Here is a 26,311-nt window from a genome sequence, read left to right as displayed (position 1 = left end):
TCACGCCCAACATATTTACTTACTAATTGTTTGTATCGTATTCTAGAAACTGGCTCTAAATCCCTACAATACGGACTCTCTGGAACGGTTTCCTCCATAGACGTTTAGTTTATTGGTTTATTTGAAACAGGGACCATGTACAAGGGTCATTCATTACGTGGGGTAAAAAGATGGCTTGTACCAGATTATAGCTAAACGCTAATTTCCATCTGCAGTCTCTGGACATATTCGCCATTTTTACTTCCGGACAGCCATTTGGAAATCGCGGCCCCTTAACGCGTCATCACAATCACGTGACTGAAACCAAGCTATTATTAAGAGTGAACGGTCGTAAAAAGGTTCCGCTCCGTTCAGTCTGTGTTTCCTCAAAGGCTGTTTTCTCTTTTCAGTTGGTAAAATGTTGTTTTTTCGGGTTTTGTTGTCGTGTTTTCTGTCTTATAAGTATATATTAAACACATTACTTTTGATAGTGTTTTCTGAGATGTAATTATGTTGACGTGACAGTGAGTCTAGTAAACTCTTACCAGGTCGTAGGGGACCAGGTCCTTGAGTGAACATCTGATGGCCTGAGGAGCAATGTAAGCCAGCTCCACCTTCACATCCTCGCTCATCTTCCTCAGCTGGTCGTTCACGGCCTTCAGGGAAGACTCGCCTCTCCCCTCCTCACTGCAACAGGACAGAAACCACTGCATATCATTCTATGGAGCAACTGAGTCAACAAACCCAGTCACAGAAATAGGAGGAATGATTTCGATAAACTGATGAAAGACTGCATCTTCATGGCTCTGCCATTCATGAATATGCAGATTATTCAGATTTCAATCCACACCTAGACCTGTGTGACAACAGAAAATGCATTTTGCTTTTTTCTTCTTTAGTGGGTCTAAATCAGACAGAAACAGAGTCATTCCTGTGCAAGAATAACCAAAGGAAGTGTTGATTTAGCTGTAAAGTAGTGAGTGTTCAGCCTGTTCAGCGTCTGTGTGTACCTCAGTATGTCGAGGCTTTTCCCGAGGCCGGAGTCCAGGAGGAAGACTCGGATGGAGGCCAGCTGGGTGACTGGACAGACTCTCACAGCCTCCAGACATCCGTTCTGCAGGACTTCAACCACAGTGGCCCGGCACCACAGCTCCTCCTTCCACCTCACAAAGACCATGGAGCCTGGAGAGGAGCAGAAGCATCCTCAAAAACCTAAACCAGCTCCGGCTGCCGACGCTTGCAAAGATCTCCAGAACCTCCACCGACATCATCATGAAAGATTTCACTGTGAAAGTTATCCAGAGGGGCATCCAAGTCCTTCCCACAGGCCTGCCCAGCCCTACATGGATTACACTTAAACACACACACACACTCACTCACCACTCTCCATTGCGTCGCTGGCAGTAAAGTGACAGCTTTCTCTGCAGCAGATTTGGTTGATCTTCTTGGACAAGGTCTCGCGTTCCCTCTTCTCGGCCACGTAGCAGACGTAGAAGTGACTTGGGTTGATGACGTGGCTGACCACCACCCACGGGGTGGCTAGAGAGGAGAGGAGGGTTGGCTTAGACCCAGGCCTAGACTGTATTAAGGTACCATCCACAACGGTCAACGTTCCCTACCGGTTCTCTTATGGCCAAACGACTGGTTCTTCCTCCTGCGCTGGGTTCTCCAGTCGTTAGCTAGCTCCGGGCCGGTGGGGGGAGGAGCTGCAGAAAGACACCAAGCTTTCAACAAAAACAGTTCAATATTCAAATCCATCAAACAGGAACATGTGACATGTGAACCCACCATTCTCTGGTCCCTCAATGAAAAGCTCCTCAACGATGATGTCTGGACTTCCTGGCTCCGACACGGAGCTCTGGCGAGAACGGCTGGACTGGTGGCGAGGCGTCGAGCTCAGAGAAGAGTCTTGAGACGACCAACCTTTATCTCCCGGCCTCTCCTGGTCTGCTTTCTGTGCGATGCAGTTTCTGTTCTGGCCCGTTGCACTTCGCCCGGGGGGCTTCCTGTTGGAGTTGCTCGGCTGATGGTCTTTAGGTGGAGACAAGCTGGAGGAGCAACAGGAGGCTGGTTGGAAGGAGATATACGCTTCGGAAATGTTACGTTGCTACCTAAAAACATAATCATTCTGTTATTCTGCAGTTCTAACAGAGTGGGCTCCGTGGTAGCAGAGGACTTACGGCTTTGGGAGGCCGGCTTCCATTTTCAGAGACAATGCCAGACTCTGGTGCAGGTATTCAGACAGGAAAACACAGCTAGAGCGCACGCCCACACACACAAACACAGAAATAAAACAGGAGAAATGAACGGTGGTACTTGCACAAATATTTAAAATGCTGTTTTTATTTATTATTTTGTTACCTGCTACTGCAGCTCAAACTGTTTTAAACAGTTGTATGGTAAAATTAGCCATAAGATTTAATATTCAACTCTCCAAACAAACCTCATTCCGGAGCCCATAGTGATGCATTTCATATCGAAGGACTGTTTATCCACAGGAGCCTGCAGCGTCTCCAGAACCTATCAGCATGATGAAAAGCAGCCACGCTATTTTAAATTCTTTCATGGGGAACTTAGCAGCAAGTTTAGCAGCTTTGACTTCCTGGTGGTTTTAAAGTGTCGTCCTGTGCTCACGTGGAGGCATCGTTCATAAGCATCATGTCCTACCTTATCCAGGCTGCAGTACTGCTCCAGGAAGGGGACTCGGCGTACTTCTCTGGCCATCTGCAGTGCGATCTCCAGGGCCTTCATCCTCTGCTGCACACAGCTCACCTGCAACCGGCTGTCTGAGAACCGCGCCTCCATCTTTGTCAGCTGACTCAACTGCACATCCTTCCTGTTGACAAAGACAGGCATCAAGATGGAAATGGATTCAGACTCAAGAGAATTAAAGGGAGTGTTCCAGATGTTCTTAAAGTGGGGAATCCCAGCAGTACGTGGCTTTGGTCTGTGCTGGTTCTCTTGTTTCTACAGACAGAAGAACATCACACAACCACACTTCCAAACCAGCCCAACTGTTCTTTAAGCCACCTGAAGAGAACAAAGACCTGTTGGTTTGACAGGTTTCATGTCATTGGTCAGAGATGTTTCTATCCGTACCACTTCTGAACAGCATGTGAAGCCTTGTCGGCGGCTTGCTTGATCTCCGTCTCCAGCCGAGCTCTCTCTCTCTTTACCTGCTCCGTCAGCCCGGCCGTCAGAGTCTGCAGACCAAGCACAGACAGGTTCTTCAAGGTGAGTGCTTATTTTGGACTTCATATCTTCTTCACTCATGCTGAAGAACTTCCACATCATGTGTGTGCGTTAGTGTGTTGCCACGGTGATCTGACATACAACTATCATGTGGCACATCTGTGTAAATTTGACGGGCAAAGATCTGAACTATGAGACGGTTTGCTGATCACCAGCCGGATTAAATCAGTGGCGGATCGATCAGTTAATCTCTAGCGTGTGCAGTCTTTGGATCTGGTGCAGCTTTCACCTGGTGGATATTCTCCAGAAGAGCAAGGTTTTCTGCAGCCCGGGCCAACGCCTCATCCACCGCCGTCTTAATCTTCTCCATACCAGTGGGCTGAAAAAAACAACACCAGAATTTAACAATCTGAATCATTTATGTTCAGCTAAACCCTTTAGCTATATCCTGCTGATCAATTCAGTGAGTTTAACTTGAGGGCAGATGACACATTTTAATATATATATATATTCAGGGTCTGCCCCGAGAACCATGTCAACAGTCTCTCAACAGGATGGACTGGTCTCTCCACCTTGGTGGGCTCCATGCTGCAACAATGATACAACTCCACGCATGTGTAATGTTTGATTTGAAATGAACTATAAACTAAGTTTAACGTGATTACCATTACGGGCTGACATGTCATCTTCCCCCACACATACCTGCTCCTCATCCTCGGTGCCGGCGCTCACGTCGGTGGAAGGCAGCAGGTGATGCCTCTGGAGATTCTTGGGTCTGTCCCACCTTCAGATCACAACACCAAAGTTAAGTTCAGACCCCTCCTCAGTCTGATCACACAACACATCATGTTAAACTACAAGAGCTCCAGTAGGTTGGTTCATCCTCACATTCAAAACAACATTTCACCTTTTCATCTTGTTCATCTTGGAAGTGTAGATGAGGCCGATGATTCTGCTGTCTTCCTGCAGGCCGAACACCCCTCCGTCAGGGAGGGTGGACTCAACCTGCAGACACAGTTTCAGCATTGAACTCATGTTAAACAACCATAAACTCAACACAAGGAAAGATTATAGGATATTGAATGGTTAGTGAATGTAAGTATTGCATTTGTCAGTTTATTATCACCATACTTTGTTATTGTGTCTAATATCTGTATAGTTAAACTTGGTAGAACTGGTAGTAAACTGAGGAAGAACGTCACAATAATGGGTTGTGTCCAGGAGGAAGATTCCCACTAACTATGTTGGGGTGAATGATGCAATGTGAACGTGTCTGGCTCCCATTTCATTTGCTTTAGTCGACACTGACTTATAATCGATCCATTACATCCAGCTGCTAAGTTCAGGATTTACTCAAAGTCTGTTGTGCGCCAATACATTCGGTGTGTGTGAGAATGCTGTTTTTACATTTGAAAAAGGTGCAACAATGCAAACACACAAAGGCAAAAGGTCACATTTATTCATTGTGAATGTGCATAAATAAATACTTTAATTAAAAAACACATATTTCTGAATTTGCAGTGACTTCAAGAACAAGTTCAAGTTATAGAAAAAACAAAAAAATGCTGCCTGTTACATAAATATAACTGGTTGGTTCAGACTACAGCAGCTGCCTTTTTATTTCTTAGAAACTTGCATATTTCAAAAATATATTGTACACAAAGTAATACTGTAATTCAGGGTTTTTGTGTGTATTTTTTCAACAAATCACAAACATTCCATCCATGACACCAGGTCCAACATATTTGGAATCGCTTTAGAACCTGAGTTGATCAGATTCTTGATTCTTAAATGAATGGATTTTAAGCGCCTGTGTTTTACCTCACAGTCTGGACAGCTAACGACGCCGTCACATTGAATGGACAGCAGGCAACAGGTGCAGTAAATGTGGGCACATAGAAGCACACGAGGGAGGTTGCCGTCAACTTCATCATCTGGAAAAGAAGAAATAATGTGACATGGATCCCCGTTTAATTTAAAAACCACAGCGCCAGCCAACATTAATGCCTGCACAAACAAGGACATCTTGTTGTTGATGAGTTTTATTTTATTTAAACTTGTGAGTGTTGCAGGGTTCCTCCACCTTCTCCAAAGTCACATTCAAGCACTTTCCAAGCTTTTCAAGGTGCATTTCCATGCTTTTCCAGCCCCTTCCAGCTGTGGTAAACTCCATATTTGTATCAATCCAATGGTCAGTATTCAGTCTACTTATTCTGTCACTTGTTCATCACATTAAATGAGATGTTATTGTCCTCTAAACAACCAACATGATGTTTGGAGACAGCTTTTTACAGAAGGACCACAAATGAAAGGAAAACTAATTCCACTAACAGATCCACAGAAATATAATCACCAACTATTTTCATCATCTGTTCATCATCAAAAGTCATTTTTCATAAAGAAATGTCAGAAAATGCTGTTTTCAGTCCCTCAGATATGGAGATCTTCTTTTCTCTGTTCTATCATAGATGTCATCACATACAACACACATTTCAAGACCTTTCCAAACCTTGAAAACACCACACTTAAATTCAAGTCAAGGATTTCCAGCACCCATAACCGTTGGACATGCTCGATGTGTCTGGATGTATAATTTAAGGTAATTAAATAAGCTTCATTTGATTATCAATAAGCTAGTTATATTATACACTAAATTATAAACACTGAGGTGGATTATGTGTCTTCCTACTTCTTTTTGGGACATGTGACATTTATTTATTGTGTTTATTGGGAGTTTGATGTATATGTTTACTTAATTTTATTGCTGATTTTATTTGTTACAAAAATAAAATCTACCTAAATAATCAAAATGTCAATTCAAACTATGTTTTTGTTGAGCTGATGGACAAGAAAAACAACATGTTCTCGATTAATAACTATTATAATAGTTAATTCCCAGGTTCAACATCAGCAGTGTTGCTGTAAGAAAGTGTTTAGAATAATCCTGGAGGAATATTTAAAGTCTCGCGTGAATTCGCTACTTAATTATTTATTTACATGTACGTTGTGGCGCCATCTTGTTGCCGCCACAATTAGAGTGCTAATGCGAATTCACGTTGGCTTAGCACATCTCATTAAAAACAACATCTCTAACTCGGTTAATAAGATTACTTGTTGTAATGCGTTGAAGTCTTCACATACTAACTTTAAGACTTTAAAAAGGACCCGCCCACCTGCCTCGAACATAGCTAGCTGCTAACGGCTAGCTAGTTAGTAGGCGAGTCGAGCTAGTGGCTGCTAACGTCGGTTAGCATTAAAACTCGATATAACGGCGCGGTAACCTTTAAGAACCGGGATGTAAACATCCTACCGGGCAGACTGAAGGCCTCTCCGCACAACCCGCAGACCGCAGCGCTGCGGGTTTCACCTCTCTCCATCTTTAATATCGTCTTTTCTTTACTTCCGTCCGTCTCTAAGCAGAAGGTCGTCGTCACGTGACCACACAGGTGCGTTCAATGCCCCCGGGAGTTCTCGCGGATGAATCGTGGAGGATCCTGGGATAAAGAAGTTCATACATCTCTATGCTTTCTAGTTGGGTCAATTTTATTTTCTGTATTCACTTTGAGATGAAAAAGTCCAGCAACAATGAAGTGTATTAAGCTTATAATTTCTCTCTTGATGTATTATCTCAGTAAACATTGTAAACATGAGTTTATGTCTCAATCTCTAGTTTCAAGTCTTCTTCAATCCAGCATGATGTTCATTTAGTACATTATGGTCCATTTAGAGTCCACCAGACCAGAAAGCAGGGGATGCTTTAGGGGGCGGGGCTTACCTGCTGATTGACAGGTCCATTTAGAGTCCACCAGACCAGAAAGCAGGGGATGCTTTAGGGGGCGGGGCTTACCTGCTGATTGGTTTCGCTAGCACGGAACCAATGCAGTTAGCTACTAAGATGACTTAAAATTGACCTTGAATCATGAAGTTAACTTTGTTAGCAGCTTCACACCAGAATCCAGATGGATCCAGATCCAGATCGCTCCCCCACAGTCCAAATAAGGTCACTTCTTCGACGGCCGAGATGCAGAACTCAAGGCTTTAAAACGTAATGTCTTAACTACGTGGGTCATTAGATGTGACGTTGTTGTGTGTCCAACCGCGAAGCTGAGACCTGCTGACATCTTTGAGACTTCTGATGTGTTCTCATTCATGTGAACTCTGTTCTGTGGACACTAGGGGGCGCCAACGACTAAGAAGAACCCACACAGGAGGTCTGTGAGATGATGGGTTCAAAGGCCAGTTGGAAAATGTATACTCTGTGCTCTTCAAATGTTCTCATTCTTAGAAGCTGTGTGAAGAAAGTTGAACACGCCCCTCATCCCAGTCCTTTAGTTACAGCTGATTCTGTGGAAGATGCTCAGACACAAGGAACAACGATGTGTCTGCATGTCTAAACTACTTCAACAGCACGGACCGATGAGGGATCTCAAAGGGATGGCAACCAGGAGGAGTCAAAATGAGCACAAAGAAATATAAACCCACTACAAAGAGACACTAAATAACTACAGGGAGGGAAACAAAGCCACAGAGAGACAAGAAAAGAAAATGAAGTTAAAAAAGTGACCACAAAGAGACAATAAGACAAAAATAATAACAAGAGAAAAAAACACAGAGATTCGCCTACAACTAGAAAAAGAAAGCAAACAGCAACACAAAGAAAACACCTGTCTGTGTGCCTGTCTGTGTGCCTGTCTCCTACATCTGCATGTCCGTGTCTCATGTTTATTTTATTATCTCTGGTCTCTTCTATGTAACGTTCCTGTAACCTGAGATCTTCCCACCGACGGCCCTCCGTCCATCCAGCAGGGGGCAGCACCTGCTTCTGTCTGATATACACCCTCATATATATATATATATATCATCATCATCATCTCCATTCTGTTGCTGTGCTAATTTATTGTCATGTTCACATAATGATGAATGTTCCTTGTGTATTCTGGTGATGGCGTTGACAATAAATACACCTTTACTCCACCTTCTGGCTGTTTATTGGAAAAGAAACACTTTATTTTTGTTTTTACAGCAAAGAACCTAAACTGTCTGTAGACTGATGAAAAGCTGCAGATGTAAGGAGGCTACGTCACAGCTCCACCACCGGACCGATAGTGGGAATAAATATGTAGTCATTTTCTAAGACTACATTTATGTTGTTAGTTTTCAATGTTTTAGCAATTCAAAATTGGTCTTAGGCAATAATACTACATCGTTAGTTAACATTTAACATAAGCGTCATGCAACAAATATACGTTCTTAGTTCAAACAATTTCATGTTAGCTTGATGCAACAAATCTTCATCATAAGTTTTAACAATTTAACGTTATGTTTGCCAAGCTTCTGGAGGCTTTGGACCCCGTTGGAGAGGTTCGGTGCTTCCAAGTACCATTAAATAAAGATGACTGGAGCACCATGGAAGAGTGAGGCAGCTGATACATGTATTCTTTAATATTACTATATGAATAAATCATTTTAACATTTGTATATTATTTATTTCTGTTCTTTTGTACATTTTCATATTGCTAGATTTTAATGATTGTGTTGAGGTTGTGTGAGAAAGATGTTTTATTTCTGAGGTTGAGGGTTAAAAGCTGCAGAGATTCTGATGCCCTTTGTTCAGGTGTTTGGTGTCTGATGGGCCGACTGGAGCTCTCTCAGGACCCCTGATGTTCTGGATGGATGACTCAATAGGGATGACTGACTCACTGAGGCCAAACAATGAAAACACACATGTTGGAGACGAGATGAGGCTCTTACACTGTTTTACATGAACACACACACACATTAAACACCAGATCCTTCCTTTTAAATACATTATTCTGCATTAGTCCTTTTAGTGCGACTCAACTGTTTAGAGGAAAAGTGTTGTTTTGAACCGAGCTGACGTTAATGAGAGACGATTATCTTTTTCATTCTGTTTGATGCGTCTTCCCCAGACTTTGTCATTTGTAATGTATTGATTTCAAGACAGGGACAATGCACAATAAGACAAATATATATAAAAATATGCATTATGCCACCCCGCCTTCGCCCAATGACAGCTGGGATCGGCTCCAGCTCCCCCGTGACCCTAAATACAGGATAAGCGGTAGAAAATGGATGTATGGAATATGCATTATGCCAGTTAGAAAATTGCTATTTTCCACCTGTAGTCCCTACAGGGCAGGTTGATGGAATAATAGCCTATAAATTACTATAGAAAGGAAAAGATACATAAAAGAACAAACCAAGCAAAAACGAACAAAAACAATAAAATACTTCTGAATATAAAACTGCAAACAGCCATCAGAAGACTTATCGTTTTATAGCAGCAAGTCGACTCAAGGTCACGGTCAAGGTCAAGGTCACACACTGGAATGGCTTCCCAAAGGTGTCTCCACTTCCTGGTCCCGGCCTGCAGCAGGAAGGACCAGTGTGAAGCCATCAGATCTTTATCTGCTATCAGACCACCTCCGACAAACCTTCACACGCTCACGGACACTCCGACAGCAGAGACACTAAATTTTACTGCATCCCGGCTGAAGGACGAGTCCGATGGAGAGAAGACGATAAAAGCTGATGGGACAGATAAAGATAAAGACGTGATAAGAGTCTGTCCCCGAAGTCGTCCTCTCATCTGCGTTTACACAGAACAATGGGCTGCACACGCCTTCCAACTTTACGAGTCATGGACAGGAATGTGAATCACCACGCCAAGCTTTTAGACCCACGGAGGCATCAATGAACCTGATGGCCCCGGGCTCAGGGGCCCAAAGTGTCCGGGCCCTTCACTTGCTTCATGTCCCTCAGAGAGACACGAACCAATCAAGAGGAGACTCAATATCACCACAAAGAGACATGAAACGGACAACGAATAGCTGGCTAGCAAGACAAGCTAACAACTGTGTTGGCGACGCACCTAGCTAAGTTAGCTAGCTAGCTAGCAAGACAAGCTTACGACTGTGTTGGCGACGTGCCTAGCTAAGTTAGCTAGCTAGCTAGCAAGACAAGCTAACGACTGTGTTGGCGACGTACCTAGCTAAGTTAGCTAGCTAGCTAGAAAGACGAGCTAACGGTCGTGTTGGTGACGTACGTCGTGTGAGACCAGAGATGTATTTAGTTAAGATACAAATATAAAACTACGACACTGAGCCTTTCTGGACCTGTAAAACGACCCGTTAAACATCACATGAGGAGTTCAGGGAACAATTCAGTCAGGACCAAACAGTTATCTGACCCTCATCGCTCACTACAAACGCTGTTTTCCCCGATAGAATCACAAACTACAGCTTTCTACGTCCTCTTCCAACCAAACCTTGTCTCGAGTCTCAACAAACGCATTTTAGGAGTCATAAAAGCTTCTGGACATGACAGTCTAAAGTTGGACTGCAGTAAAATAATTAAAAATAAAATCACACTATTGCTTTATTGTGTTGACTTTATTGCATACAAGTCTGAAAATGTGTCCAATGAGCCTCCCAGTGTTCCCAGTGTTCCCAGTGTTCAGCATGCAGACGCCCCATCGTTGTTAATATGCAGCTGCATATATTTAGTTGAGTAGCAGCATCCTGTATGAGGCTGGTTGTCCTATAACTGGACAGTTAAGCATTACGTCTCCCAGTCGGACCCTACAATCGGACCCTGCAGTCGGACCCTGCAATCGGACCCTGCATTCAGACCCTGCAGTCGGGTGGGACCCTGAAGGTAAGAAGAACCCGGAGAACCAGAGTAGAGAACAGTTGTTCATCAGTACTTTAAAAAGGCACCGGTGGTTTATACTGAAGATCATTATGACGGGTTTTATAATCACACCCAGCATGTGCACCATGTTGACGTAAAGGGCCTATAAAACACTGTCACTCCCACTTAGATCTTCTTTTTTTTATGTCTTATTGCTTTACAACATTGAATCATGGTAGATATCACATTTAAAGATCTAAGATTTTTTGACACTTAAAAAGGTAAATATAAACTGAGTGATTGCATAAGCAGCTTGCAGCTGTGAGGCCACGTTGGTCCGCATCGCTAGTACAAAACTCATCACGTTAACAGCAAATATTACCACAAACACCGGATTGAAGTGAAGTTTGGACTTGCTAAATTTGTTTTCAGTATGAATTGTGATTTATTAAAAATTTGTTTTCACCAAATACCAGAATAGGATTGACCTTTGACCTTTCTATGTATTCAGTTATTTTCTATAGCAATCTCATGAAGGTTTAGAAATGTTTATTTTACTTACTAACTTAGTGATAAGTAAAGAGAGAGACCAGGTGGGCGACTTCCACGGAGCAGAGATCAGCTGCTTGAGGGCGAGCTCCGTCTTTGAGAAGCATCCTCCCTGCCGACATGGCGAGGTGATGATGCTGCACACCAACGCCGCCCAATAAAAGTTTTAAGAGGCCAAAGGGCAGTAAAGGTTGGAGCCATGGTGCAATGACATTTCACATTTCAGAATGATTCTCTTTTTATATGCATGTGTTTCTGAACAGTGACCCCATAAAAACATTAAGTATTGGTTAATTTTTTATTTTTTGGTTTTCCCTCCCAGTGGTACTCAACGGCAGCAGGACGGCATAAAGGGACGCCAGCCGGACGGCTTCCTGTCACTGTCACCACCCTCATCGTCGTGGATACTGGGAGGAAGAACCGGCGTCCTCTCGTGGAATCTAACAATCACAAGCTCTCATCCAGTCCTCTTTTATTTGGCGGCCACTGATCATCTCTGTCCACGATGAATGCGACCGCTGTGATGCCCGCCGGCTGCGACCCGCTCGCCGCGGTGTGTTCAGGCACAGACTGCCTGGTTCCTCCCAGTAACTTCAACGACAAGCTGAGCCTGGCCCTAAGCATCGTGCTCACCGTGATGCTCGCCATGGTCATGTTCTCCATGGGCTGCACCGTGGATGCCAAGAAGCTGTGGGGCCACATCAGGAGACCCTGGGGCATTGTCATCGGCTTCCTCTGCCAGTTTGGCATCATGCCCTTCACGGCGTTCGCCTTGTCGATGGCCTTCGGCGTGCTGCCGGTGCAGGCCGTGGTCATCATCATCATGGGCTGCTGCCCCGGAGGCTCCGGCTCCAACATCATCTGCTACTGGCTGGACGGAGACATGGACCTGAGGTAAGACAACAGCTGGGCCCACGGGTCGGACCCCCTTAGTAATAAAGACCCGTCTGCCGGACTCACTGGATCTGGTCTTGTTACTGGGCTAACAGTCCGGCAAGAGAATCTGCTGCTTGATCTAAAGGGATCCTTCTGGTTTCCAGCAGAACACAGTAATACTGCTGCTTGATCTCAGGTTGATAGGAATACTTCTGGGCGGCTTCCCCCCCCCAACTCAGTCTCATGGCAGTTAGTGAATTAGTCAGGAAATTGAAATCTACAGATTTGTGGACATGAACACAGTTTTTGTATCTTTTAAAGAAAAGATTGTAGGGAAAAAAGTTTATTTAAATAAGAGAATCTAGCAAAACACCATCCAAACTTAAGGAGGCTGAGAGGACAAAAAATGGTGTTCAAAAAAGGAACTAGAATAATCCAACAGAAAAACAAAATTTACAACTGGTGAATGAAGGATCCAGAAACATCCCGGGGGACAGACTGGGAGGACTGGGAGGACAGAGTGGTGGTGAGCCGACATCAACAGACAAGCAATGATAGAGGAAACACTAAATACACCAGGGCTGATGGGAGACGAGACGAGGCTGACGAGATTATCGGAAACAGCTGGGACAGAAAAAAAGGAGGGGAACTGAACAGGAAGTAAAGCAAGACAACACAAGACAGAAGGACTACAAAATAAAACAGACGCCACAAACTACAAAACAAAAAGCAAACTAACAAAACCCAAGATCATGAGACCAATGTTAGCTTTAGACAAAAAAAACATGTTAGCTTAAGACAAAAAAACACGTTAGCTTTAGACATAAAAAACACACGTTAGCTTAAGACAAAAAAACACACGTTAGCTTTAGACAAAAAAAAAATCCACGTTAGCTTCAGACAAAAAAAAAAACCCACGTTAGCTTTAGACAAAAAAAACCTACGTTAGCTTTAGACATAAAACACACGTTAGCTTTAGACAAAAAAACCCACGTTAGCTTTAGACAAAAAAAACCTACGAACTGCCATGAAACATGTTATTGTCTTAACGATTATATTTATGAACAAAAAAACTATTTTTACATTTGATAATTAGAAAACACAGACGGCCATCAGGGCCTCCTACACCCACTATGGGTCAGTGACGGAATAACATGAAGGATTCAGTCTAAAGACCTCAGTGGAGCCGGTGAGAAACCCCCGTAGAGGGACACCAGGTCCAATGGGAGGGTTGAATCCTTCCTGGTGAAGCAGCTTGTTTGTTCTCTGTCCTCAGCATCAGTATGACGGCCTGTTCCTCCATCTTGGCCTTGGGGATGATGCCTCTCTGTCTGCTCATCTACACCTCGGCCTGGACTTCAACCAGCACCATCCAGATCCCATACGACAGCATTGGTAGGAGACCACTTATATTGGGATTAAACACTGTTATACACTGTTATCACAGAGCAGGGACGCTCAACACTTCAGTACCGCAGAGGAAAAATACTACTAATACACGTCATGTTCATCATCACAAATGAAACAACTTTAAATTACCTCCTCTTCTTGGGGGATTAAATAAAACAAATTGTAAATACATTTTAACTCCAAAGACAACGGTCTGGATCAAGAGGATGAGATCAAACTATTTTTTTCTAACAGAATTAAAACAATTTGTTTTTGATGGTAGCTGATGTCATTTGTATGATGATGACGTGTTTGATATTTGGAGTATCATGTACTTTATTGAAGTGCTGAGTGTTGGTGTGCAGCATCATCCCTCGACTCAGTGCTGTTTGTATGTAGGTCACATGACTGCAGTTCTCCAATAAAGCTGTGTTTCCCCAGGAATCACCCTCGTGTCCCTTCTGGTCCCGATCGCTCTGGGGATGTACGTCAAACGACGGTGGCCTCACAAGGCCAAGAAGATCCTCAAGGTATCCATGGAAACCTTTTCTGCAACGAATGACATCTGAATATTTATTCTGATCTGATCCGAGGCTTTGTGGTGGCGTTGACAAACCTGGTTTCTGTGCACAGATCGGGTCCATCGCAGGCTTCGGTCTCATCCTCATCATCGCCGTGGTCGGGGGGATCCTCTACCAGTCCTCCTGGGACATCGCCCCCTCCCTCTGGATTATTGGAACCATCTACCCCTTCGTCGGCTTCGGTCTGGGCTTCCTCTTGGCCCGCATTGCAGGCCAGCCCTGGCACAGGTAGGTCCGCTACTCTCTTGTAAAGTCTCTGTCTTCGTTGCTTGATTTAAAGAACTCCGTTCTGATTGGCTGGCGTCCAGATGCCGAACCATCGCCTTGGAGACGGGCTTCCAGAACTCCCAGCTGTGCAGCACCATCGTCCAGCTGTCCTTCAGCCCCAAAGAGCTGGAGGTCATGTTCGCCTTCCCCCTCATCTACAGCATCTTCCAGCTGGTGGTGGCGGTCATATCTGTGGGAGGTGAGACACACACACACACACACACACACACACACACACACACACACACACACACACACACACACACACACCTTAACTTCATTTGTGTCGAACATTTACAAACAGGAGGGACCAACAAACAAAAGAAAAACCAAAAGGGCGTTCCGTTTCCTTTTGGTCTTACACTAGGTATAACAAAGGTCTCCTGGGTGAAAGTCCTGGGTTTTTCTGACTTTCTTGCTTCTTATACTCATTATTAGACAACGTAACTGGCTTTAATGCGTCTGTTGCTCTGAGCGACACAGAAACATCTGCATTAAATGTATCGATGGTTTACGGGTGGTTTACCTTCAATCGTTGTATTAACATCACTTTACGGATTTGTTTCTAGTTTTCAAAAACTAAGAGAAAAACCAGAGAAACGGCTGATTATTATTATTATTATTATTATTGCTGATCCATGTGTTCTCTCTCATCAGCCTACCAGGCGTTTGTAAAGTTGTGTGGCGGTGGCGGTGGTGGATCGGCCGATGCCGACAGTGAAGCTCCGACGCTGGAGGACGGTGACGAACCACAGAAGAAGAAGGAGAAGGACCATGCTGAGGACAACGGGGCCTTTGAGTTCGATGACAGTGGTAACGGCGAGGAGAAGAGTCGGGAGCTGAAGAACATTGCTCAGCTGTGAGGTCACAGACTTCAGACTTTAATGTGTGAAACATCACTGAAGACATACAACTCACCACTGCACTCTGCTGGCCGGAGTTGTGCACTGCAGGACAGGGTCTCGTTGGACCAGCTGCTCAGTTACGAGCTTGTCCTTTCCCTTAAAGACTTAAAGATCTGTTCTCTTCTTTTCTGGTTCCTCCTCGTATTTCAGGTTCCCACTAGAATACGTTTACATGCTTTATTTTATTTACCCATCAGGCTGTGCTGCAGCAGCTCTCCTCTCTATGACACACTCTGTTTGACCTCCTGACCCTCCCTCCCAAAAAGACCACTCTGCCGTGATTGGTTGATATCAGACATGCCCCGCCCCCTCACCAGAACCAGATACCGGCAGATGTTCTGCTGAGGAACAGTGATAAGGAGAATCTCTGCCTCCTCTTCCTCTAGAAGTCCAGATGAAGTTTTCTCAGCTCTGTTTGGGGGCGGGGCTAACTAGCAGCTGGACGGATATTATGCTAATGACTCTCTTGGTGACATCACCACTTAATGTCTGCAGAGTTTCTCTCTTTGGACCTGGACTTCAGTCTTTGACAAACAACAAACTAGAAGATAAATACAAAGACTGTTGTCGTTAATCTGATGACACAGAGTTGTGTCAGATGAAGAGGACAATAGTTATAATAATGATACGAATAATAATAATAATGCTTTCATGTATGAAACAGCTGATGGTATGTGATGCATGAGGGGAACTCGGTGGGACTACAGACCAGCTGATTCTCTCAGTTCCTCTTCGTCCTCCAGGACCTCCGTTCTGGTTCAGCTGGTTCTTCTGATGGTGAAATGTGTACTCTTGTGGTTTTATCTATTTATGAAAGATGTTCCCAGCTAATTTATTAGTCCTCTGTATTTTAAAATATGAAACATGCATAATTCCATTTAAGTTGTTTCCTGATGTGTTTCTGTGTTATTGTAATAATTCATGTTTGGATGTGAACATGAGTTTGAGTATTCAACCCAATAAACATATTACTTGTTCTCGTTCACTTTTTTATGAAACATCCCAACTCGACTGTAAAAGATAGAAACTCACCTCAAAGTATTTCATTCTTTCAGTTTCAGAAGCAGTTTGCTTTTTTCAGTCAACTTGCCCAGATGTTGAGGACTTTTTTCAGTCAACTTGCCCAGATGTTGAGTACTTTTTTCAGTCAACTTGCCCAGATGTTGAGGACTTTTTTCAGTCAACTTGCCCAGATGTTGAGTACTTTTTTCAGTCAACTTGCCCAGATGTTGAGGACTTTTTTCAGTCAACTTGCCCAGATGTTGAGGACTTTTTTCAGTCAACTTGCCCAGATGTTGAGGACTTTTTTCAGTCAACTTGCCCAGATGTTGAGGACTTTTTTCAGTCAACCCAGGAAATGTTTCCTGGAAGTTTCCTGGAAATGTGTCACAAAAGTCGACGTTTGCAAGCGTGTAATGTCTAGGGTGTTTTTCTTTACTCTCGTCCTGATTAGTCTGATCACAAATCAAACGTGTATAAATATTTCTCCCTCAATTGGAACAAAGTACTAGAGAGAACTAGCTTTGGGGCGTATTCAGACCTGTCTGTAGCAACAGGTCTGAATATGTTTGGTATGAAAATGTGTCTCTGGTGATGTAACGAGAGCAGTTACGAGTACGTGATATTGTAGGATAGCAATCTGTTACGTGTTACTGAAACCTAAAGTCATAAAACTGCCACAAATTAGCAGCAATTCATGAAAAACCACAAATGAGAATTCCTGCAACAATGAAGGACCTGCAGGAGTTCAGTAACACGTTAACATCTTAAGTGTGTTTATACCTCTGACAGTTGGACAAGTGAACGCATCATTTTGCACGTGATGCTCAAACGATGAAGGAGGAAGTTGGAAGAGTGAGACAGATTTATATGAAAGTTATTACTGGGGAAATTGTAGAAAATTGTATTTGTGCTGCTTTTGCAATTTGCTGAATGAGAAACTTGAATCAAACTGAAAATAATTCCAGAACTGAGCCGAAGCAAATGAGAAACACTGATATCTAGAATGTATGTTGTATGTTTTTAAGTGCTGTTGAGGACAATATGAGGATTTTCTTTTCTTTCTTTTAAATATAGGAGAATATTTTAATTGTCCAACAGACTATGAACCTTGTGCCCCTCTGAATACCGGAACATAAAGATTTTGGTGTTCTCACGTAATAGTGCAGTAAAAACGTAAAAAGCTTGACAGGCCACGTCGTCCCAGTACAAGGTCTCAAACATATTACTGTGCAACCATAAACTCATCACATTTCTTACAGGCGTCCAAAGTCCCTGACCAGCACAGGGCGTCATGTGACCCGTGATCAGATGTTCCTGACATGACTGTCACCTCTCCACTGCAGGGCTGACCTCAGATCTGTCACCTCAAACTATATAAAATAGTATAGTGAACATTGTCTTCATCTTGTGTAGGTTTTACTACATTAAAATCTACCTTATTGACATATTAACATCTTAACCATTAGAATTCACAACGTGGTACATTTTTTTGGTGCTTCATCGGAGGAGAGGTCGGATTAGCAAACACCTGTGTGAGTGATAAGGGCCTTTAACACAAACACAAGCTGTGTTGACTCTGAAATTCCTGGAATTCCTGCAATATAATAGCCCTTTGAAGTGAACACACACATTGTTTTGGGAGTAGCTGCAGAAGTTTATCAAATTGGGTTCACACAATAACTTAAATAGCCTTCTGAAGTCAAGTTAAATATATCTTTGTTATTTTTTCCTTGTTTCTTTTGTTTCTTTTTTCCAATCAGCTTCAAATTAAACAGTTGATAATTTAGAGTGGCATAGCCAGCCAGGCTCTACTGTGACTTGCACACATACAGTATATTAATTAATTAGACAGTAAAGTAAAAAGTAAGTGTAATAAAAACAAAAAATCATTGTACATTTACTTCCCCAAAATATGTTGATTTTGAATTTCCGCTTGGCTTCCTTAATTACTCAAATCAATATTATATAATGAATGTGATTTTAGCACAACTGCATATTCATAAGTTAATAAACCAACAACACATTGCATCGATCATTATAAAAACATGACAACTATTTAAAAACAGTAGTTGTATGTAGGCTGGTCTGTATGATGCACTGCTTTAGAATGTATATGGGTGTCTTTGCTCTATGTTTGACCGTGATTACCATTGTTTACGTTTCCTTTCCGCTAGAAGCCGCCGTTTCCGAGGCGACCGTGAACGCAGCCGGAGCCCCGTTGACAGAGTGACGCCAGCAGCGGAGCAACGGAGCGCGAGCGGCTGGCGCGAGGAGCGTTACGATCCCGCAAGTAACGAATTCCCTCCTCACGGTGAGTTTCTCTCCACACGTGAACGGACGTCGGACTATTTATATGTATTTATACGCGTGAAACGGCGGAGGAACACAGGTCGTCCTCCGCCTCATCGGCACCGAGTCGCTTCGAAGAGGCTCGAAAAGAGAGTTCCTCTCCTCGTTTCCTCTTCTTCAACTTTACCGGGCCGTTACCGGGACGTTACCGTTAGCAACGCGTCAGAACGAGACGCCGACGGATATAAAGTTATCCGTTAGTTGGATGAAGTAAACTCCGTCCGTGAACGTAGGCGGTCGCTGTTTCCTGTGGAAGCTAACGGTCACATTCCTCCTGAACTGGTTGTTATTGGCTACGGCTAGTAACAGCTAACACGTTAGCACCCGGAGATGCTAACATTAGTTATCATGTATGACGTCATTAGGGTTATTAAACTAATTAATATTAGTTCATTTATCTGGTTTGGACATGATCCAGTTATAACTGTACCTTTAAGTTACCTTTAACAGGGCGTACCCACCAAACGCGATGAAACTTCATCGCGCGACAAGATTACATGTAAAGTCAATGCAAAGACGCGATTAGACGCTTCATCGCGCCGGGCGACGCGATGGACGCGATAGCGCGGCGCGATGGACGCGATGGACGCGATGGACGCGAAAAATCGCTTCATCGCTTCATCGCGCCATCGCTCGAGTTGAAATAATTGAACTTTTGCGGCGAATTCGCGTGAAGACGCGCCGCGATAGCCTATCAGCGTTGAGATCGTCACCGACGTGCTGACGTACGGACGTCCTGGTGTTCCCTCGCTTTTTGCCGGCTTGCCGCTCCAGTGAAGAAGATGGAGGAGACACTGATAGTCGCCGTGACCGCAGCTGGAATGGAGCGCCGATAGTTGGTATCCAGGCGGGAGATCCTGGCACCAACCCTGGTTAGCAGGTCTTCAAACTGGGCAACAGTCAGCCTGAAGTACCGCTGGAACCGGCCGTCGTCCAGGCGCAGCTCCTGCAGGAGACGGTGGAACTCGCCGAGCTCACGCCGCCTCCGTAGGGTAGCATGCACCCAGAACCGACGTCGGCGCCTAGCCCGCAGACGAAGCTGGGAACTTCTCCAGAGTAGATACAGTGCAGCGATGGTGGTTATCTCAGCCATGATCGACGTTTTTTGGCATATTGGACCGGCGTCAAAACTGGAGCGTCTAGCGCGACACGATTTCATTTGTCGCGCGATTAAATCGCGTTCATCGCGTTTGGTGGGTACGCCCTGTTAGTTACCCAGAATGCATCTGGGCAGAGTTATAACTGTACATTTAAGTTACCTTTAAGTTACCCAGAATGCATCTGGATGGTGATGAACGTCTTTGGTGACTCATGAAGTTTCATCTCTGACTAACTTCCTGTTGCAGAGGGAAACAGTTTTACTGACTACCAGAGAAGTTCAGGAGGACCAGGACCAGGACCAGGGTCTCTCTCTCTCTCTCTCTCTCTCTCTCTCTCTCTCTCTCTCTCTCTCTCTCTCTCTCTCTCCTCTGGTCTCTCTCTCTCTCTCCTCTGGTCTCTGGTCTCTCTCTCTCCTCTGGTCTCTGGTCTCTCTCTCCCCTCTTGTGTCTCTCTGGTCTCTCTTTCTCCTCTGGTCTCTCTCTCTCTCCTCTGGTCTCTCTCTCTTCTCTGGTCTCTGGTCTCTCCTAATTCACATGTTCACTGGTCTAACTGGACTCTAGGTCCTGGTTCTCGGGGCTCCTTACTGGGATCGTGTAGTAATCCCGGTCCAGCCGGCCCCCTTGACCCCATCCTGACGTTCCAACGAGGAACGTGGTTCTTCAGGTGTTCTGTTTGTTTACCTGTTCACACAATCAGCTGTTGAAGCCAGGAGGAAGGTGTGATAGGACAAGGTCACGACCTCGGAGCCGCTCGGTCATGTGACACGTAGATAACGTTCAGTAATCGTCGGGGTCTTCATGACTGTAGAAGGTTGATTTCAGACCTCCTTCCTGGATTTCATCCATCACGCTGGCATTCAGTTTTATTTTAGATGTTCATGAATTAGTGAATGAATGAATCAGCAAATTAAAGGTCATGAAAGACCTGGACAAGTCCTGGAAAGTTCTGGAATTTAAAAATATCAGTGTTACAGGTCTGGAGGTTTGATGGGAGAAGAACCCAGAATGTTCTGGAGCCGTGGTGGAGCTTCTCTTGGATGTGCAGCCTAAAGAAACAAGGAAGCTCATCATCCCAGTTAGCTGTACCTCCTCTCCGGGGTTTCCCAGCCTCGGCAGCAGGGGCCTCTGGGAATCAGAGTCCCAGCCGGGTTCAACCATAACAACCAGCAGACTCTGCAGCAGTGGGAGGAGGAGATTCTTCCTGAATCATCTGACACCTCCTGACTGTCAGCTGATCCTTTTACAGGTGACAAGTCCAGGTGACTATAGCGTCCAGGTGACTTGACAGAGTCCATGTGACTCGGCAGAGTCCAGGTGACTCGGCAGAGTCCAGGTGACTCGACAGAGACCAGGTGACTCGACAGAGTCCAGGTGGCTATAGCGTCCAGGTGACTTGACAGAGACCAGGTGACTCGGCAGAGACCAGGCGACTCGACAGAGACCAGGTGACTTGACAGCGTCCAGATGACTCAGCAGAGACCAGGTGACTCGGCAGAGTCCAGGTGACTCGACAGAGACCAGGTGACTCGACAGAGTCCAGATGACTCAGCAGAGACCAGGTGACGTCCCCCCCGGACTCACTGGACTAATGCAACACCACAGATTGTCACTAACACCGGGACGTTTCCTCCTTGTAGAAGATGGTGGAGTGTCAGCTATGAGTCAGAGCAGTCCCTGTCTGTGGACCCGGATCCCCCAGACCAGCCGGGCCCCGTGTGACCGCTACAAGCATGCCTGCTGCAGCCACGACGGCAGCGTCTACGTCCTGGGGGGGCGGGGGGGCGGCGGTCTGGGGGACTTCTGGAGGTACAGCGTCGGTGAGGACTCATTTCATATCATGCACATGTATCATGATGTTGGTGAGCTGTGTTGTAATAATAATAATAATAATATAATAATATAGTAGTATAACTGTTTCAGTGTGTAACGAGTGGACGGAGCTGAACTGCAGCAGTGAAGCTGCACCAGAAGAGCTGGAGGAACATTCTATGGTGGCTCACGAGGTACAAATCCTCCTATGAATGACGTGTGCTGCTGGTCCAGAATCAGGTCTTAACGGCTCCGGTCTCTCCAGGGCCTCTTGTACGTGTTCGGGGGCCTGCTGGACTCGGCCTACACCAGGTGGACCTGCCCCCTCTGGCTGTTTGACGTTGGTGAGTTTCCTACTCAACGCTGCAGCTCCACGGAGGGCAGCGTGTTCCGGCACACCGATCCGGCTCCAGGACTCAGAGTCCTTCAGGGGGGTTCAGGTCTAAGAGTTCATCGGACACCTTTTCTTTAAAACGTCACAGTGTTTCAGTTTTACTTTCTTCTGACAAATGTTCTATTGGAAGACACTTTGGACAAAAGTGTCTGTAAATGCCCAATATGTAAAAGTAAATGTAAACGTAAATGTAAACGTAAACGTAAATGTAAATGTTAATGTAAATATAAACGTAAATGTAAACGTAAATGTAAACGTAAACGTAAATGTAAATGTAAACGTAAACGTAAATATAAACGTAAATGTAAACGTAAACGTAAATATAAACGTAAATGTAAATGTAAACGTAAATGTAAACGTAAACATAAACATAAACGTAAATGTAAACGTACACGTAAATATAAACATAAATGTAAATGTAAACGTAAATGTAAATGTATGTGTAAACGTAAACATAAACATAAACGTAAATGTAAATGTAAGCGTAAATATAAACGTAAATGTAAATGTAAACGTAAACCTAAATATAAACGTAAATGTAAATGTAAACGTAAATGTAAATGTAAATATAAACGTAAATGTTAATGTAAACGTAAACATAAACGTAAATATAAACGTAAACGTAAATATAAACGTAAATGTAAATGTAAACGTAAATGTAAATGTTAATGTAATTGTAAATGTAAACATAAACGTAAACATAAACGTAAATATAAACGTAAATGTAAACGTAAATGTAAATGAAAATGTAAATGTAAACGTAAACATAAACGTAAACGTAAATGTAAACGTAAACGTAAATATAAACGTAAATGTAAATGTAAACGTAAATATAAACGTAAATGTAAACGTAAATATAAACGTAAATGTAAACGTAAATGTAAATGTAAACGTAAACGTAAACGTAAATATAAACGTAAATGTAAACGTAAATATAAACGTAAATATAAACGTAAATGTAAACGTAAACGTAAATGTAAATGTAAACGTAAATATAAACGTAAATATAAACGTAAATGTAAACGTAAATGTAAACGTAAATGGGAATGTAAATAATGCATATGTGTTTCTGTGTGTTTCTGCGTTTCAGCGAAGCAGAAGTGGGTTCCCCCCATCCAGGGGAAGACCATCCCCCCCCCTCAGGTACGGAGCGCCGGTCATGTGACGCAGGAAGTTTCTTTTGACTGGCGACAGTGTAGAGGATTAGATCCGGTCCATGACAAACCGGTTTAATAAAGACAGAAATACATAGAAGGATGACATGGTTTTACACTTTACAAAACGACACGCCTGCCTCGCTACTATCAGTAGTGATGACATCATCATCATCAGAAAGTTGAAACGAGGCTTTCTCATTGGTCGATGCTGTTCTGGTCCACAACGACTCAAACATCCAGAACTCATCACAAGTTCAACATGAGGTTTCTCAGTTCCCAGCGGACTTGAACGCAGCAGGATGTGTGATAATAAGTAGACTGAATGCTGAGGATTGGATTGATACAAACACGTAGTTTACCACAGCTGGAAGGTGCTGGAAAAGCACCTGGAAAGGCTTGGAGAGTGCTTGAATGTGAGGTTGAGAAGGTGTAGGAGTATGAACAGACTGAATATTAAAGGTCTGTCTGGTTTCAGAGCCGGGCGCCCACCAACAGGAAGGGCCACAGTGGCGTGGTGCTGGGCGCCGCCATGCTGCTGTACGGAGGCTTCGTAGACATGAAAGGCTCCTCCCACGACTTCTGGAGGCTGGACTTCGGTGAGGAAACAATTACTGATTACAGTCTGAACACAAATGAAACCCAAGTCCTGGTGCATCGTGGGTAAATATCTCTCCCTCAATGGGAACAAAGCAGCGAACTAGTAAGTACAGGTCTGGATCTGTCCTGAGAGAGAGAGAGAGGTAGAGAGAGAGAGAGAGAGAGAGCAAAAAGCCAAAGTCGTGACGCCTCCCAACACACTGATTGCAGTTGTGTGTGTGTGTTTCTGTGTGTGTGTGTGTGTGTGTGTGTGTGTGTGTGTGTGTTTCTGACAGACTCCAGGACCTGGTCCCTGCTGAGCGGGTCCCAGCAGGACTCGTGGGGTCCGGGTCCCAGACACAGTCACGTGGCCGTGGTCCACCAGAGCTGCATGTACCTGTTTGGGGGTCTGAAGGGTCTCCGGGAGCAGAGGGACCTCTGGAGCTGGAGCTCCTGCAGCGACACCTGGACCTCCGTCAGGACCAAGTGAGACCCGGTCTGTGTGTGTGTCTGCCTGCCTGCCTGCCTGTCTGTCTGCTTGCCTGTCTGTCTGCCTGCCTGCATGTCTGTCTTCATGTTTTGTGCTATGAGTTCAGTAAGATTGGAGGATTTCTGTCCCGGCTGGAGGCTCCCCACACATAACCCTAGATTCCCCCCCCTCAGGTCCGGACCCCCCAGACTGGTGGGTCACTCCGCGGTGGTCTACAAGGACAGCATGCTGATCTTCGGGGGAGGGGAGAGCCAGAACTCTCCAAAGAACCGCCTGTGGAGGTTCAACCTCAGCACCCAGACCTGGAACCAGCTCGCCATGCTCCCAGGCTCCACCCCCCCGGACAAGATCCACCACTGCTGTGCCGGACTGGGTCCCAGCTACAGGTCCAGCAGCAGCAGCAGCCTCGGTGGGGGGGGCTCCGGCTCAGGACTCCAACCCCGACTGCTGGGGGGGAGACTGAGACCCTTCAAGAACAAGTGCTTCCCTGCCCCGCTGACCTTTCTGGGCTCCGAGGTTTCCATCGAGTTGGAGACGTTCGGCCCGGACCGGCGCTACGGGACCAGAACCCCCTCTCAGCCGGCCCCCGGGGGCGGGGCCTCGACGGGGGCCGACGCCCCGCGGGTCGGAAGCTGTTTGACCTTCGAGAACCAGGCGTTCAGGACGCAGTGGAGCTGCACGGAGGAGGACGAGGAGGAGGAGGAGGAGCAGGATGTGGCCCAGCATCTGCCCGACCTGCTGCTGGTCCTGGGGGGGCGACCCTGCTCCAGACTCAGTCCCATGTCCGTGTGGCAGATGACCCTGACGGACTCGTAGCGGCGTCATGGCCTCACGAGAAGGAGTCCCTGATGAACCAGGATCTGGTGTGATCTGGATCACCACCCTGACCCGTAGACCTCCTCCTGCAGGACCACACGTCCCCTCAGATTATATGATTACATGATATAACTGTTTGGTTACTGAATTCAACGTGGAGCTGATAATAATCACCTGTAATTACACCTGGATTACACACGGTGGCGCCACCGCTCAGCTTTCTGTCCCAACCTTGAACTTTAAATAAGTCTTTTACTTTTCCATGAAAATGTTCCTTATTTTTACATTTTATATTTGTATTATTTTAACTCCATTAATTCAAAGACATTTTCATTTAAATAAATGAATGAATGTCTGTGAGGTCGCTCACATTCGTGATCCAAACACACCTGTAGTTACTGCATGTTGCCAATAGGTGGCGCCAGAGGGCAAACCAGGCCTTAGTTATTGTAACTTTAGATTTGTATTCACCTCATAGAGAACTCACTCACGTGTTTTAATCTGAAACTAAATGTAAAAAGCAGCTTCAGTTACTGAGCCTTCGAGTGTTATTACACTGTGTATATGTATATTTTATACACTGTGTAAATGTATATTTACATTATATGTACATATGTGGCCTTTTGTCATTTATATGAGGAGCAGAAGGAGCCAGCAACCAGCGGGAAGAATTCAAAGTTTATTTTCATTTGTTCACAATAAAAAACAAAAACATCATCATACATGTGTTGTTGCATCTCTTCATGAAAATATGTATAATAATAATAATAATAATAATACAATAATAAAATAATAATATGTGAAATATCCAAACCAGACTTAATCACATCCGTTTCACCCGAAAGGAAACTCAAAAACTAGAATTTAAAATAAACGTCTGCTTGTCGAAGGGATGAGGTCCTTGTGAACAGTGGCGCCGCCAGCCGGAATCCAGTACGCACTGTGCGTACTTCTTTTGAAGGTGAAAAAAAAAATTGATGATGCTGAACCGGGGCCGGATTGGAAGATTCAGCGGGCTAGATATTTAAATTATGCAAATCAGCGGGTGACACCAAACAACGTCTGCCCAAGCAAGTCAGAGCTTTTCTTTCTCTCACACCTGGAGAGACGCAGCCGCATTTGAGAGGACGATCGCGCGTGTGTGCGCAATTACGCATAGCGTGTGTTGGCCCTCTCCACTACACAATACAGCTCGGCTCTAGTCTCGTCACCTCTCTGCTGCTGAGC

The 26,311-nt window shown here is 44.7% G+C and overlaps 3 protein-coding genes across 14 annotated transcripts in view; 2 read left to right on the top strand and 1 right to left on the bottom strand.

Annotated features, from left to right (window-relative positions):
* The window catches only part of rnf17 (ring finger protein 17), a gene marked incomplete at its 5' end in the record, with an annotated part of 29,890 nt that extends 22,598 nt beyond the window's left edge, over positions 1-7,292 (bottom strand). Inside the window, 13 exons of the mRNA XM_084023171.1 lie at positions 525-666; positions 990-1,161; positions 1,360-1,518; positions 1,599-1,685; positions 1,768-2,027; positions 2,160-2,234; positions 2,423-2,499; positions 2,647-2,815; positions 3,079-3,182; positions 3,461-3,550; positions 3,874-3,955; positions 4,079-4,176; positions 7,269-7,292. Of these exons, the coding sequence (XP_083879297.1) occupies positions 525-666; positions 990-1,161; positions 1,360-1,518; positions 1,599-1,685; positions 1,768-2,027; positions 2,160-2,234; positions 2,423-2,499; positions 2,647-2,815; positions 3,079-3,182; positions 3,461-3,550; positions 3,874-3,955; positions 4,079-4,176; positions 7,269-7,292 (1,539 nt within the window). The remainder of the gene's footprint in view (positions 1-524; positions 667-989; positions 1,162-1,359; positions 1,519-1,598; positions 1,686-1,767; positions 2,028-2,159; positions 2,235-2,422; positions 2,500-2,646; positions 2,816-3,078; positions 3,183-3,460; positions 3,551-3,873; positions 3,956-4,078; positions 4,177-7,268) is intronic.
* Positions 7,293-11,214: 3,922 nt separating this feature from the next.
* On the top strand, positions 11,215-15,717 carry slc10a2 (solute carrier family 10 member 2). The gene is made up of 6 exons (XM_084023159.1): positions 11,215-12,267; positions 13,526-13,644; positions 14,080-14,168; positions 14,272-14,447; positions 14,528-14,685; positions 15,144-15,717. The coding sequence occupies exons 1-6, from the start codon at positions 11,879-11,881 to the stop codon at positions 15,347-15,349; spliced, it is 1,137 nt and encodes a 378-aa protein (XP_083879285.1). The 5' UTR covers positions 11,215-11,878; the 3' UTR covers positions 15,350-15,717.
* Positions 15,718-18,584: 2,867 nt separating this feature from the next.
* klhdc3l (kelch domain containing 3-like) lies at positions 18,585-25,788 on the top strand. 12 transcript variants are annotated; one of them, XM_084022416.1, is made up of 10 exons: positions 20,307-21,088; positions 21,157-21,175; positions 21,326-21,363; positions 21,402-21,659; positions 21,763-21,845; positions 21,917-21,995; positions 23,136-23,188; positions 23,678-23,798; positions 24,075-24,264; positions 24,442-25,788. In XM_084022416.1, exons 4-10 carry the CDS (start codon positions 21,431-21,433, stop codon positions 25,082-25,084), a joined length of 1,398 nt encoding a protein of 465 aa, XP_083878542.1. In that variant the 5' UTR covers positions 20,307-21,088; positions 21,157-21,175; positions 21,326-21,363; positions 21,402-21,430; the 3' UTR covers positions 25,085-25,788. The 12 variants fall into 12 exon arrangements, with proteins under 12 accessions (XP_083878544.1, XP_083878534.1, XP_083878538.1 ...); XM_084022415.1 differs by having other exon boundaries at positions 21,157-21,213; positions 21,345-21,363; XM_084022412.1 differs by adding an exon at positions 18,614-18,704 and having other exon boundaries at positions 20,817-21,088; positions 21,157-21,659.
* The last annotated feature ends 523 nt before the right edge of the window (positions 25,789-26,311 follow it).

The sequence above is a fragment of the Eutrigla gurnardus genome (genome assembly GCF_963514095.1).
Source record: "Eutrigla gurnardus genome assembly, chromosome: 12".
Classification (NCBI taxonomy): Eukaryota; Metazoa; Chordata; class Actinopteri; order Perciformes; family Triglidae; genus Eutrigla; species Eutrigla gurnardus.
Note: the sequence above shows the minus strand (reverse complement) of the source record. Positions and strands in the feature narration are given on the sequence as shown.